Below are 14,011 nucleotides of genomic sequence, written 5' to 3' on the forward strand. Positions count from 1 at the left end.
AAGTTAAGTTTGACATAATTCTTCCCTTAGAGGAAAGTGTGTGTAAGAGAGGGGATATTGCTGGGGTTTTTTTTCATATGTATTCCAACACAACTGAGTGCTAGAATTCAGTGCTGAACTGAAATACAGTTTACAAGGTTCTGGGGTTTTGGATTTTTTGAGGGTTGTTTGGGTTGCTTTTGTGGTTTTGGATTTTTTTTCATTGACTTAAAAGAAAAATAGGTATGACAACACATCAAGGTATTAACATCTTAAAAATTTTAAGGCACATTCCAACAAAATAAACTTTTATTGAATGCAATATTAGGCATTCTATTTTGTTTAAGGGAACAGCCCTTCCACCCCCCAGGAGATTCCCTTTGACCATTTCCAAAAGCTGTATTTCAGTTACAGAAATATTTCTCATGATTAGAAACAACAAACTTCAGTCTAAATTTTCCTTGAATTATGAAGTACAACTAAATTCTTCCAGAAGATAATAGTTTTCAGTAGGCACTAGAATGAGAAGCCTGCAAGTTGTTTACAGCTGCTGGGTACAATGTTATGTTCATTCAAATTTTATACTAACCCATCTAGAGTGTTGTTCTTGAAGAATTATATAAAAAGTGGGATTTAAGAATAAAGAAATGCAGCTTAAACAGCAGGTTGTCACCATTAAAAAAAAAAAAAGTCTTAATGGCAACCTGCATATTTCATACGACTTCCACAGTATGTCAGCTAGCAGAAGCTTAGTCCAATAATTTAAAACTTGAGATAGGAATGTCTTTTGGTTCTGAACGCAGATCATAAGTCAACATGTTCAGTATGTGAAGGCTCAGTTGTTTCATTCTCTACTTCCTCTCCTGTGAAGTTAAACATCACAATTAGAATACAAATCTACTATGAATTATACATATATAATTAAGATTTTTGAAATTAGGATTTTTTAAAGAGAAACCCAAAACAACATATTTATCAAGACCAGAGAAGCAATTAAGCCCTATATAACATCTACTTGCACCATTCTCCTAACCTAAGCTTTTATTTATTTTTTTTACTATATGCAAACAAAATTTTTCAAATAAACTGGTATTACACTGTTAGTGGAAGGCAAAAAAAAAAATCAGCACAGGTATTCTATCCTAGGCTTTTGTTTTCAGCTATTCACAGTGAATTTCCTTCTTTTCACACAATCTATCAGTAGTAGTTCCAATATTTGAAAAAATAGGGCAAGTCTTACTTAGAATTGTTTTCTATAGTACAAACTGCTCAGTTCAGATGTTACAACAACCTTGAAAAAAGCAGAGCAATTTTATTCTATTGGGAAAAGCAGTATATAAACCAAAAAACCCAAGCCAATTTGACAACCTTTCATTTTACTTTTAGTCTCAAAATGTCAGACCACATTAAAAATCATAGTAACCTGATACCCTGCACATCAGAGAAGTACCTAACTAATTCTAAAGGAGTAATAACAGTGAGCACCGAGAGTGTAAGGTATGAACTGAGTGGTCTTGAGCAGCAAAACAACATGCATCTTTACAACTTATTAGTACAAGATGAAAAATCAGTCTTGGGGATGGAAATGGGGGGACAAAAAATCCAAACAAGCTAAGAAGTAGAAAGAAAATAAAGGTATGAAATTAAGTGTCTCTCATCTGTTGTCCTACAGCTGTTATTGCAAAATAATCCCATCTTTCTCTCTGGAATTGTAAAAGAAGACTGGATGGAGTAATGGAATCTTTAATGAATGTAGTTCTGTCTGTATGGGTCAATATACCCTAGAAAAAAATGACAGTTGCATTTTTTGACTGAAGGTATAGTTTAAGTGAAGCTACACAGTTCCCTATGACTGACAGATGGATGTCTTCACCTTAACACCAGCACTGGCACATACGTGATCACAAAATAAACAAATTCAGCTTTGTCATCCAGCAAAAAGAATTCATAATTTTCTGAGATTTCAGTGAGTTGAAGATTGCATGCAATCAGGTAAACCCTTAAGTCACTACAATTAATGATAAAGGAAAGAAGTGGGGAGGGTGAACTCCTTTTTATGACAGCAGAAATTTGCTAGCTCATTTTATGCAAAAAAGCCAAACCCTTAAGTGACTTAAAAACACAATCTTGAGTTAAGCAAAAATGTAGCAACACAAGAAGAGAATCTTTAAAAACATAAACTATCTTTAAGCAAAAAAACATGACAGCGTGGCCTACACTATGAACTATTGATACAGACCACAGCTGTACGAAGATGACAAATTATACAGAGGGGTTTACAAGCAACTAGACCCTTAGACTGAAATAAAACTCTAAGTTGTTGATACAGCATATTTTTTAAAAAATTGTCCCTGAAAAGCTACTTGCCTGGTTTTACAGTTTGAACACATGTTCCATCCTTATCTTCAAACCCTTCTGAACATACACACTTGTAACTGCCTGACGTATTAACACAGTCTTGATTCTCTTTCGTGCAGACCTTCTCAGGAAGGTTACATTCATCTATATCTAGAGATAGCACAGGGAAAGAAAGAGCCCACTGCTGTTATTTTGTTATAAACCTTATTTGCGCTCAGTCATATAAACAAAATTCTATTCAAATATGAAAAACACTGAAGAGCAGAATGCTGCTGCAACAGACTTCACTTCTGTTAAAATAATCTAATTCTTCATGATTTGGACGTTTCAAAGTTATTCAGGTAACACCCAGGACTGCTGTTTTTAATGTTTTGCAGGTCCATGTACAGAGAAATGTATTAAGCAATTATGTTTGTCACAATCAGGCAATTCATCTTAACCTACTGAACATTTCCCCCACAGTCATTTTCTATTTATACCATCAAAGTATAGCTAAAGGGAGCAGAGCTTGTAAATACTACATCAGTACAGTGAATAGCTACTTCAGATTACGCATATATCCTGCTCCTTCCCACAGAGGAAGTCTAATTTCACATTATAATTCACTAAGAATGAATACCATTTGAACTTGGACATTGATGGATTAAAAGAATTCCTGCCTTTCTGTTACAAAATGAATAGAAACACAGATCTGAAGTGGTAGGTAACTGGCGAAAGACTCATGTACCTGTTTCCTGAACCTACTAAAAAATACCTTGATCCCTCATACCAGTGATTCACTTTAAGCCTTGCCAAGCATATTAGCTCAGTAATATAAAGGAAGTTATTAAGAATGTCTTTGCAGCTAATACCAGAACGACTGGGTTCATTTTGACTGGCATGAAAGCTGAAGCACACAAATGTCAACGTACTTATGAGTTCCTCAGCATGGCTAAGCAAGAGTGAGCAAACCAGTGTTCTACCAGGTACAAGTCCACCAACCTGTACACTTCTCATCTTCCTTCACATATCCAGATGCACAGGTCTTGCATTTTTCAAAACCTTCTCCTGTGCAACCTACACAGCTGGCATCACATGCTAAAGATAAAATATTTTATGCATTAAAAAATTGTATATCTGGGGTTTAAAATACTACCCTTAAAGTCAGACAGCTTACCCACACAAGGAATCATGGAATGGCTTGGGCTGGAAGTTAACCTTAAAGATCATCTAGTTCCAACCCCCCCCGCCATGGGTTGGATACCTTTCACTAGACCAGGTAGCTCAGAGCTCCATCCAACCGGTCTTTGAACACGTCCAGGGACAGGGCATTTGTAACTTCTCAGGTCCAGTGCCTCAACACCCTCACAGTAAAGATTTTCTCCTAATATCTAATCTAAACCTATTCTTTTTCAGCTTGAAGCCATTCCTCCTTGTCTTGTCCATTACATGCCCTTGTAAAAAAGTCCCTCTCCACCTTTGTTGTAGGCCTCTTTAGGTACTGAAAGGCGGTGGAGCCTTCTCTTCTCCAGAATGGACAATCCCAGCTCTTTCAGCCTGTCCTCACAGGGAAGGTGATCTTCTTGATCAAGATCTTCACAGTTGACCCACTCAGGCAGGGCCATGCCTTCCTTACGTTGGAGGCCTCAGAGCTAGATGCAGTACTTGAGGTAGGGGGGGGTCCCACAAAAACAGAGTAGAAATAACCAGAAATTTCTTGTTTTACTCATACAATAGGTCTAAAGCTTCATCCCCCCCATGCCCACTGAGGATCAGACCACACTGTACCAAATACCTATCATGCATTTTCTAGCATTACCTCTAGCATTAGATTAGGATTCTAGATAGTAAAATACAACAGTGGATTGAAAAGAAACCTTTGCATGAGAAAGATCCATCTGTATTCAAACAATACTGGTGCTCTTTGCAAGGAGAAGCAGCACATTCATCTAAATCTGAAAGATAAAAAGTGACAAGTTACCTAAAATAGTAGTCATGATTTAACATCCAGATTAGTATTTGAATGCTATAAACTTAAACTGACTGCATTGAGAATAGTTGTTCCAATGAGTTTGGGGTCAGGTATGCAACATGTTAGATACTAGCTAGTTAGAACTAGCGTGGTAACATACACTGTTTTGTTCAGCTTAAACCTGCATTAGAAAATCAAAACTGATCCTTAGATGTTTTGTGATGGCAATAAAAGATGTACCAGAAATTCAAGAGCTCAAATTAAATAAACTTCCAGGATACCTGCAATCCTTGTCATTTTCAAGTCACGCATTTATGCAAGTATCATAACAAACAAGCAGACAGCCTACTGTTCTGGAACACTATTTTCTTCTCTACTCCTATGTTACCAAGTTACGGAACTTTTTATATGACTAAAAAACTTACATAAATGCACATACATACACCACTTAGTATTCTACACAAAGCGAATTGGAGCAAACCAGGTTATGATTAGGACCAGGCAAACTGAAAACCAATTCCACTGCACAGTTAAAACATGCAAACCTTATGATTTTGAGGAAAGGCTGCAAGAGTATTTCATTAAAAAATTCAGACAAAGAAAGGCTATTATTGCTGTCCCTCTCTTCCTGTCATTGCTGCCACTCTCATCCTGTTGCTGCACCCATCATTCCTACTGATTACTCAATTGATTTATAGTTCATTAGTGACAATAATTATTTGGAAAACCCCAGCTGTACAGAAGACAGTATCAAAGCATCTTAAAAATGCCCTTGGATTGCTCAATAGTTGCCTAAGCAGGTATTGCAAGAGCTGTAATTCAAGCCCAGTTCTCACTGGCACTTTGAAAAGGAAGCAGTTCTAAGACACTGTTTCCAGGCCTTATGTTAGAGGTCTTTAAGGGGTCAAATTCAACCAGTTAAACAGAATGTGTTAGTCTCCCCTAGTGCCTTCCTGCACTGGGAGTATTTTCAGTGTTCAAATTTTTCCTGAAGTGTTTCACACTTATCTCCTCATAAACCAAGTTAAATTATAAGATAGAAACAGGTAAGAGATTAATGGAATGACTAAGCTTGATGTCTCCCAGTATTTCTGTCCAACAACAGGAAAAGTTAGCATGCATGGCTTATAGCGAAGTGTTTGAACTCTATTAGGGCCGAGCATTTATGACAAAGTTATGCGAAGACAATTGTGCAATTAGTACAAAATATGTAGTTAAGTTTACAGGAATCTTCTAGTAGTTGACAAAATAGCTTAAATCAAGAGCAGGACATTGTTTATCATTCAAATAAACACCAAGAAAACTCATGTCTCAAAAGAAACACCCCGCTTGCTGCTATATGTATTCCACCAAACTAAAAAAACATACAGTGAACAGTATGATAACTACCATCACCAGGCAATCAGTGGGGAGAAAATACTGCTTTCCTGCAACATGAAACAAGCTAGGAAGACAGAGACTAATAAAACTGTAGAAATCTAAAGTGACAGATCGTTTCCATAAAATACAATAAAACTTGGAAGTGATGTCATCTAAGCTTACTAGCCATTGTTACTATAAAACCTGTTTGAAGTCTGCCAAGCATTACTCACCCACACAAGCTCCACCTTCATTTTTAATCCAGCCTTCTTTACAGTCTTGGCAGTCCTTGTTACTTGAACCAGTACAAGTCTTACAGGCAGCATGGCAGGCTGAGAGGAGAAAACTACAAGCTGAGTTTTGTTGAGAGATCCCAAGACAAGTCTGGGCACACAAACTCTCAAAGAAAACCTTATTTAGGATTCACTGGAAGCCATCATCTTTTAGCAGCTTGAAACTCCCATTCACAAGATGGCACCTCCATAAGGCCATAAGGTCAAGATTTAATTTAGAAACATGCAGCTATCTGTCCAAAACAACTGCAAAATCCCAAAATACCCCTGGAAACCAAACATAGCAATTACAGTTATTTGCACCACTGAGAACACTGCCATGAAATTCTAGTGACTAGAATTGGCAGGTCCAATTTCTAAAATATTTGAAAAGAGGAGATCAGGAAGGCAAATTTAGCTCAGCCCCTCAGAGCTGGGACATGAGTTTAAACATACAACTCTGCACTTCTCTACCTAATGAATCCTCACACTACTTCATTTGCAACTAGCTATGAGAGCAGTGTGTGAACTGATATTACTCTGAAGAACTTCAGAAGGAAATATACTATAAATCCAGTTGTAGATCCATATTTTATACATATATATATATAAAACGCATATATAACGCACCATATGTAACATACATATGCTATATATGATAATATAAAATGAATCATACAGAAGAATTACTACACAACCAGATTAAAAAAAAATAATATAGACTATTTAAAAACAATCTTATTAGATCTCAGGGTCAGGATGTAGCAGTTGCAGAATCTCATCAAGGGCCTACGAACAATTGAAAATCTGACCAATGCAAAATTTTATTTCTATGACCCTGACTTTGTTTCAAAATTAAACTCAGGCATACCTAACTGGAATCTAAGTAGTTTGCAGTACAGATCAACTGTTTCCATGCCTATTTATTCCATTTAAGCTTATCTGAGACATGAGGAAAACCTAGCTTTTAAAGTAGTTCAGTATGCAGTAATTTCAGCTCAAGATTTTAACAGTACTTTGGAAGCAGAGAGGCAAAGATTTTTATGAATTCTGCTTCTTAAAGCAGAAAAATCAAAAATCAAGGGCAATCTGGAAGAATGACTTAGCAAAACCTTAGAATTCCGCCAAACTAACTGACATGTCTTTTATGCTTAAAGCTGAGTGACCAAATTATGTTTTCTTCCTGCATTTGTTAGTTTAAACTGCTTCTAGTTTTGCTTACAAAAACTAAAGAAGTTACACAAAGATGTAGGCATGTGTTAAGACTTTGTTACCTGTACAAACGGAATGCGTCTCATTTCTCAAGGAACTGAAGTAACCACTGGAACAGTCCAAACAAAACTCTCCCGTGTACTCCTTCTTACAGCTACAGGAGCCATCTCCACCTCGGGTACCATCACCATCGCAGTGGCCATTTCCATGGCAAGGTCTTTCTGACCCACCATGACAAGCTAAAAAGGACCAAAAATATTTTTAAATAGGATGTTTAAGGAAATAACTTTCTACTCTCAGACACAAGCACCCGAAGTCCCTCCCTCTTCACAAAACATAAAATAAAAACTAAGTAAAAAAAAGTCACACTCAACCGGGATATAATTTACAAAGTCTTTTTTACCCTTGTGAGAAACCAAAAAGTTTGCAATAAGGCAATGCTCAATAATATATTCAAGTACAAGAGAAACTCAAAACCATCTCCAGGAAAGTTCATTTATCAATTTAATCTTGGGTAAAGACCATGGCTCAAAATTTTATTTATTTTCCTAGCTTCCTGGATAAAATTGGTATCTCTATTTTTTCTGGGTCTCTGAGAAGGCTCATATCACAGTTGTGAAAATCTACCAGATATCATTTAGATCCATATAGGGAACGACGACGTAATTTTTACCAATATATTAAGCGGCCAAAATAGATGTCTTAACAAGGTGCAAAGTTTTAGAGATTTATAAATTATACCTGCTTCAGAGGCCAAAATATCTCTCACCACTTTTGCAAAGACCTTACTTTCATCTACTACCTACTTTTACCTAATTTCTCTCACTGCCTTTTTAACTGATCCTCAGTTGCAAGTTTCTTCATTTAATCCCCCAGCAGCATTTTGGCTGTTTTACTCTTGAAACTGGCCAAGGATTCTTGTCTACACATATTCTGCAAGGCCAGATAAACAACAGCCTTCATGTCACAGAAAGTCTTTAAAGATGGATCAGGTGTGGATATGAGCATCAGATCGATGGTTTCTGCACATCTCAGTACCCTTGACAGCTCAGTACATTACTACATGCTCAGAAGACTTTTATTCAGGCAGGATATTCACAAGCCACTTAATTATGAGGCAACAGACAGGTACATACTACACAGCAGCCGGTGTCTCATGCAAAGTATCATACATCATGTATTTGTCCATGACAGAAAGACTGAAACAAACAGGTAAAAAAACGTATCTGCTACTGAATTTTTCAGAAGTTTTCAGAAGAAAAATTACCAAGGCAATCGGGTCCATATGTTCCAGCAGGGCAGCAAACTTCTACTGTTTCAATGCAAAACCACTTAAACAAATCAGGATACTTCTTCTTTCTGTATATGAAAGACATTCATTTACAAACAAAGAACAGAGATTCTTTAAAAGCATCACACAATTGAGCCAGCACAATACAGAAGAGAAATCTATTGCACATGACAGATTAGAAACCTGTTTCTTCTGAAGATTTCAGGAACCAATTTCTAGAAGTCCTCCAACTTGAAAATGTACTTTTTAAAACACAGTACTATTAGCAAGCTCTACTCAAATTTTATAGATTATATTAAAGAAAAAAGTGAAGTAAGAGCAACAAATAAAATCAATTCATCTTCACACACACACACACTCCTTTTTTAAAAGGCCTTACGTTTAGGGAAGGTTTATATATAGTTTAAACAGTCTTATTTATTTCTTTTTCTTATAGATAATTGCTGTGTCTTTTTCTCAAGTATACAGAAGATAGACATTTGCTCAAATTATTGGCAACTTGACGACAGGGTTAAAATTCCTCCTTTTTTTTAGCACTGATCGAGTATTATTTTAGAAGAAATTTTTTAAATTAAGAAGTAATTTATATGTTACTTGACCACCAGAAAATACCCCAAATTAATTGAGTCCAACTCCCAGCTCCTCGCAGGACTTCCTACACTAAACCACATGAGCAAGAGTGTCCTCTAGATGATTCCTGAAGTCTGACAAGCTTGGTGCTGTAGGGAACCTGTTCCAGTGATCGACCACCCTTTATGTAACAACTTGTAAAAAATACCTAAGGTATTAATGGACAAAAACAGTCTTTGGAAACTACCACTGAAACGGAATGACATTTGGATATTGCAGGTTAAAGAAAGGAAGGTGAACAATAAATTGCATTCAAAACGTCTATACAAAAACTTTCCAAACCCCAATGTATTTTATAAATTTTTTTTATTATTTTTGGAAGTCTACTTTGTCAAATTTTCCAGTTTAAGACCAGTTCTGCAAATTTTAGCCAAATTAAAGTAGCTGGGTTGCATAGTTTACCTTTCTGGAAGGCATGTCCTATGAGGAGCACCTAAGGACTCTGTGCTTGTCTAGAAGGAGGTGGAAGGGGTGGCCTCATGGCTCTCTGCAGCTTCCTGAGGATGGAAAGTGGAGAAGAAGGTGCCGATCTCGGTTGTATTTAATGACAGGACACAGGGGAAGGGTTCACAGCTGTACCAGGAGAGGTTTAGACTGGACATTAGGAAACATTTCTTTACCAAGAGGGCGATCAAACACTGGGACAGGTTTCCTAGAGAGGTAGTGTAGGCCCCAAGCCTGTCAGTGTTTTAGAGGTGTTTGGATAATGTCCTTGACAACGTGCTTTAACTTTTGATCAGCCCTGAAGAGGTCAGGCAGTTGGAGTACGTGATCATTGTTCCTTCCAACTGAAATATTCTATTCTCTGCTCCGCTATTCTATTCTATTCCTTTCATGAGGTGTTAACATATATACAATCCTGTATACTTACGTAAAAGGATAAAGCAGTCATTTAGAAGAAAATGGATTATCAAAAAACCTTATCCAGTTATGAAACATTATAATGGCAGTTCACCCTACTGAATTCTAGTTAATTAGGAGTGCTGACAGTCTAAATCAGTGAAAAATACTTAGAAGAAACATTATTTGGAACTAAAACATCCAAATATTAAGAAAGCTAAATGCTATACTGCCATCCTTGCACTAATTATATTTAAGACTAGTACATGAAACGCTTAGCTATAATAGAAATCACAGTCCAGCTCAAAAGGCAGGTAGGAAAATCAGCTGCTACTCTACCATCCTCATGAGATCCAATTTCTACACTGATTAGCACCAACTATTCTTTTGATTGACAGCAGGACAAAATGTAGTTTCAGGAAAAAAAAGCAAGTATACAAAAAACTCACAAGAACCAAAGAGTCCCTTGCATTTTTGTGACAAAGGAAAACAAATAAGGGAATAAACTTCACAATTTTCCAATGCTAGTTTGCCTCAACACCCCACTGGTAACTAAGTAGACAGCGTATAAGACATGAGTGTAGATGCTTTGGTGCAACACTACTGGAATTGAAAATCAAAATGAACACAGTACAGCAGCACATGATACTAGAAACCAGCTGTACCCAATGGCAACTCTTGAAGGATAATGAAGAATTACCCATACTGCTATTGTTCAGGAACAAGATTCAACATTATTAGTTCATCCTCTTAGATAACTTATTCACACAAAGATCTCTAGCAAAAAAATGATACTTACAATTTGAACCACCATTTCTCTATAAGTTCTTCATGTTCTTCTACCATGTTGTTACATTCAAAGTTGCTACTGTCGCACAGATTCTCTATGATCTCTACTAGTCGAATTTCACTACGGGCAGAGAAGGAAAACTGTAAATTTGATTTAAATGTTCGACACAAGACATGACAGAGCAGCCAGACTTCAGTGAGAATATTTCATCAGTTTATGGGGTGCCCTTAACTAGTTTCAGAACACACCAAGTATCAGAATGAAGAACTAATAAATATTACTTCGGTCAAAAAAAACCCAAACCCAAAACCAGAATAATGAGCACGAGAACCTTGTAACTTGCTTGCATTTACTATGTTTGCAGATTGAAGGTTTGATAGTTTTTAGCTTCCCAGAAAATTGGAGTGCCGTACTTTTCTCTTATGTTCAACAATAAATTTAATACATTTTTATTTGATACAAGCCTGTGAATCTCACAGTAATATCTCAGTGCTCCAACTAAGATAAACATTTGAAATGCAGGAGAAGGATACCAGGTTACTTTGCTCCATGATCAATTATATATACCGGTGCTACAGTAATCTGCATTCTCTTTGGCACTGAAATAGTGACAACTCTAGGGAGGAGATACTGCTTCAATTCTAAACCAAGTATTTCAGTACTCTGTACCTTTTATGACTAGCAATAAAGTATTGACCATTACTTAAGATCATTACTTTAAGACTTTAATGGCTAAATAGAAAAAACCTACTATGACTAATGACAGAATTAACTTCTGTTGTTTTCAGAAACCAGACGAATAAAGGCATTAATAAGGCATTTCAGTCGTTATTATAATCTTTAGATTACAATGTAATATAACATTTTAATAATTAAGAATTTAAGACTTGGACAAGAGAAACTTTAACTGCAAAGTTCAGTATTTAAGTTCCAAACAAAGAGTGGTACAGTGAAGTTACACACAGTGGACGCAAAACACAGCTGAATGAGAAGTACTTGAGACAGCTCACCTGGACTCATACTTTGACAGTGTCTTCTCTTCCCAAGCTGTGTTTCCACCACCAAAGTTTTTTTTAGCTGTATCTGCCAAACCCTACAAATAAAAAGTACCAGAAATTACACAGGGTTTGTTTCTAACAAAAATTAAGAGCAATAATAAACGCTTATATAAAATTGTGGAAAATGCCATGCAGAAACTACATTAGAGCCCTCAAGCCGCTGATCGAATTCCTGAGTGAAAGCAACTGTTAATGACCACACAAAAAGTGAGAAAGTGCAGGTTACAGCATAACACGATTGAATTTTCCTAAGGCATAAGCAAGGCTTTGTTACAGTCTTGGTTTACAAAAAAACCCCATGCACGTATGAAACTTTACACCCTTCTCCCTCAAGTTCTCAGGAAGTTTTTTATTATCATTTGAACAGAACCTCTACTTCACTCAGTTCTGATAACAGCCCAATCCGCACCACGTTGTAACTTAAGCACACAACCATACAACAGGGCGATCAGCACAGCTGTCCCCAGTCAGAGCCAATGCCACCAAACGACACCTCAAGCGACAGTTCAAGCGACCTAGCGAGCCTGCAACAGCCGAAATGCGTATGGAGAGCACTAAGCACCTGCCACCAGGCGCAGCAGCCCCTCGCTGCCGACGCTGAATCTACGGCTGCTGCAAGTGGCAACAGTGAATGCCTGGGGACGAAGCTTTCCACCAGCACTTCCCATGGAGCCGGGCACGCTCCAACGGAGCCAGCCTTTTTGCACAAAAAGCACCAAAACACCTTTGACGGCAGAGATGGAGGAGCTCTGCCACCCACCAGCCTCACCACTGCGACCGCTGCCGGAGCAGGACCCGCCGCTGCCCCGCCACTGGGCCGGGCGCCGCCAGAAACGCGGCTCGGGCGGAGGCGCCCTCGCAGCGCGGCCTCTGGGCGCAGAGCCGGCCTGACTCCTGCCGCGCCCGCCGGCGCTGCCCGGTCAGGGGCCGGCGCTGCCCCTCGGCGCCGCGGGCGCGGAGCCGCCTGCGCCGCTACTGGGCCCCGCCGAACCCCGGCCCCACCACGGGGCCGCCCCCTACGGGACCGATCCCGCGGCCCTGCCACCCACCTGGTTGAACCTGTCCACGATGCCCCGGCAGGTGGAGCACGCCAAGCGCCGCCGCTCACCGGCGCCGCGGACAGGCGGCGGCAGCAACAGGGCGGCGCAGAGCAGCACGGCCAAGGCCACACGGGCCGGTCGCGGCGCGGGGCCCGGGCGAGGAACGGGGCCGGGCCCCATGGCGAGGGCGCGGGACCCCTGGATGCGGAGCGGGGCCGCCCCAGCCGAGCCCCCTCAGCGGCGGCCACACTCGCCTCGCCCCGCCCCGGCCCCGCCGGCCCGCGAGCTCCATTCAGAATTCCGCGTCAGCCCCACGCGCGCACCGGCCCCGGGCGCTCGTTGGTCGAGGCGGCGGAGCGAAGGGACGTGGTCCAATCAGCGCCTGCCACGCTCCGGACCAATGGGAGGCCCCCGCGTGCCCAGAGAGCTGGGCGGGGGGCGGGGCAGAGCTGCAAGAGCGAGCGACGCCCACCGGGCTCGAGCGCCGCCGCCATCATGAGAAAGGGCAGGCACGGGCTCCGCAGGGGCTTCAGAGCCGCCCGCCATCCGTACCTGGCGGCCGCCCGCCATCCGTACCTGGCGGCCGCCCGCCATCCGTACCTGGCAGCCGCCCGCCATCCGTACCTGGCAGCCGCCGCGGAGACCTCTTGCTGCCGGGGGCGTGCCCTGCCCTCACCTAATATGGCCGGCGGGGGAGGAGGTCACGTGCTGGCGGGGCCGGCGCTGCCGCTCCCGCGCTGCCGGCGCCCTCTGCGGGGTGGCCACGTGGGCGCGCGCGGTGAGTGCGAGACGGGCGGCGGGCGCTGCCCGGGCCGGCGGGAGGGATGGGGCAGCGGCCGGGCGGGAGAGCCGCCAGCTGCCCGTGCCTTTACTGCAGCCGGGCCAGAGGGCGTTCCCGGGAGCCCCGCCGGGCGCTGCCAGGCGGCGGTCCCCGCTCTCCGCCTCCCGGGCGCGGGAGCTGTGGCGTGGAGGGAGGGAGCGGGGCCGGGCAGGGCAGGGCAGCCGCCTCCTGAGCGGTGCGCGCGGTCCCGGTCCCTGCCCCTGCCGCGGGGGCCTGGCGGCTCGGGCGCGATGCGGCGGGTGGCGTTTGGTCTCGGCCTGAAGCCCCCGCGGAGCCCCCTCCCAGGATGACCGGACGGGCGGGACTGCACAGCCGCCCTGGCGTGCACCTGGCGGGCTGGGCTGGGCTGGGCTGGGCGGGTGGGTGTCCCGGTGTCCCCTGCTGGGGCCG

The 14,011-nt window shown here is 41.7% G+C and overlaps 1 protein-coding gene across 1 annotated transcript; it reads right to left on the reverse strand.

Moving 5' to 3' along the window:
* Positions 1-270: 270 nt before the first annotated feature.
* On the reverse strand, positions 271-13,044 carry CRELD2 (cysteine rich with EGF like domains 2). The gene is made up of 10 exons (XM_082279666.1): positions 12,790-13,044; positions 11,693-11,775; positions 10,692-10,802; positions 8,399-8,490; positions 7,194-7,370; positions 5,881-5,979; positions 4,194-4,271; positions 3,319-3,414; positions 2,347-2,487; positions 271-842 (listed from the first exon to the last, which is right to left on the reverse strand). The coding sequence occupies exons 1-10, from the start codon at positions 12,958-12,960 to the stop codon at positions 784-786; spliced, it is 1,107 nt and encodes a 368-aa protein (XP_082135792.1). The 5' UTR covers positions 12,961-13,044; the 3' UTR covers positions 271-783.
* Positions 13,045-14,011: the final 967 nt, after the last annotated feature.

The sequence above is a fragment of the Coloeus monedula genome (genome assembly GCF_965178545.1).
Source record: "Coloeus monedula genome assembly, chromosome: 4".
In the NCBI taxonomy this organism is placed as follows: Eukaryota; Metazoa; Chordata; class Aves; order Passeriformes; family Corvidae; genus Coloeus; species Coloeus monedula.

What these genes read in the sequence shown, in the direction of transcription:
- CRELD2 (XM_082279666.1), bottom strand. Translation starts at nt 12,960, where the DNA reads ATGGGGCCCGGCCCCGTTCCTCGCCCGGGCCCCGCGCCGCGACCGGCC. An exon ending in TCGTGGACAGGTTCAACCAG is followed by an intron (nt 11,776 to 12,789) that starts GTGGGTGGCAGG and finishes TTTTATTTGTAG; the next exon opens with GGTTTGGCAGATACAGCTAA. An exon ending in GAGAAATGGTGGTTCAAATT is followed by an intron (nt 8,491 to 10,691) that starts GTAAGTATCATT and finishes TTTCATATACAG; the next exon opens with AAAGAAGAAGTATCCTGATT.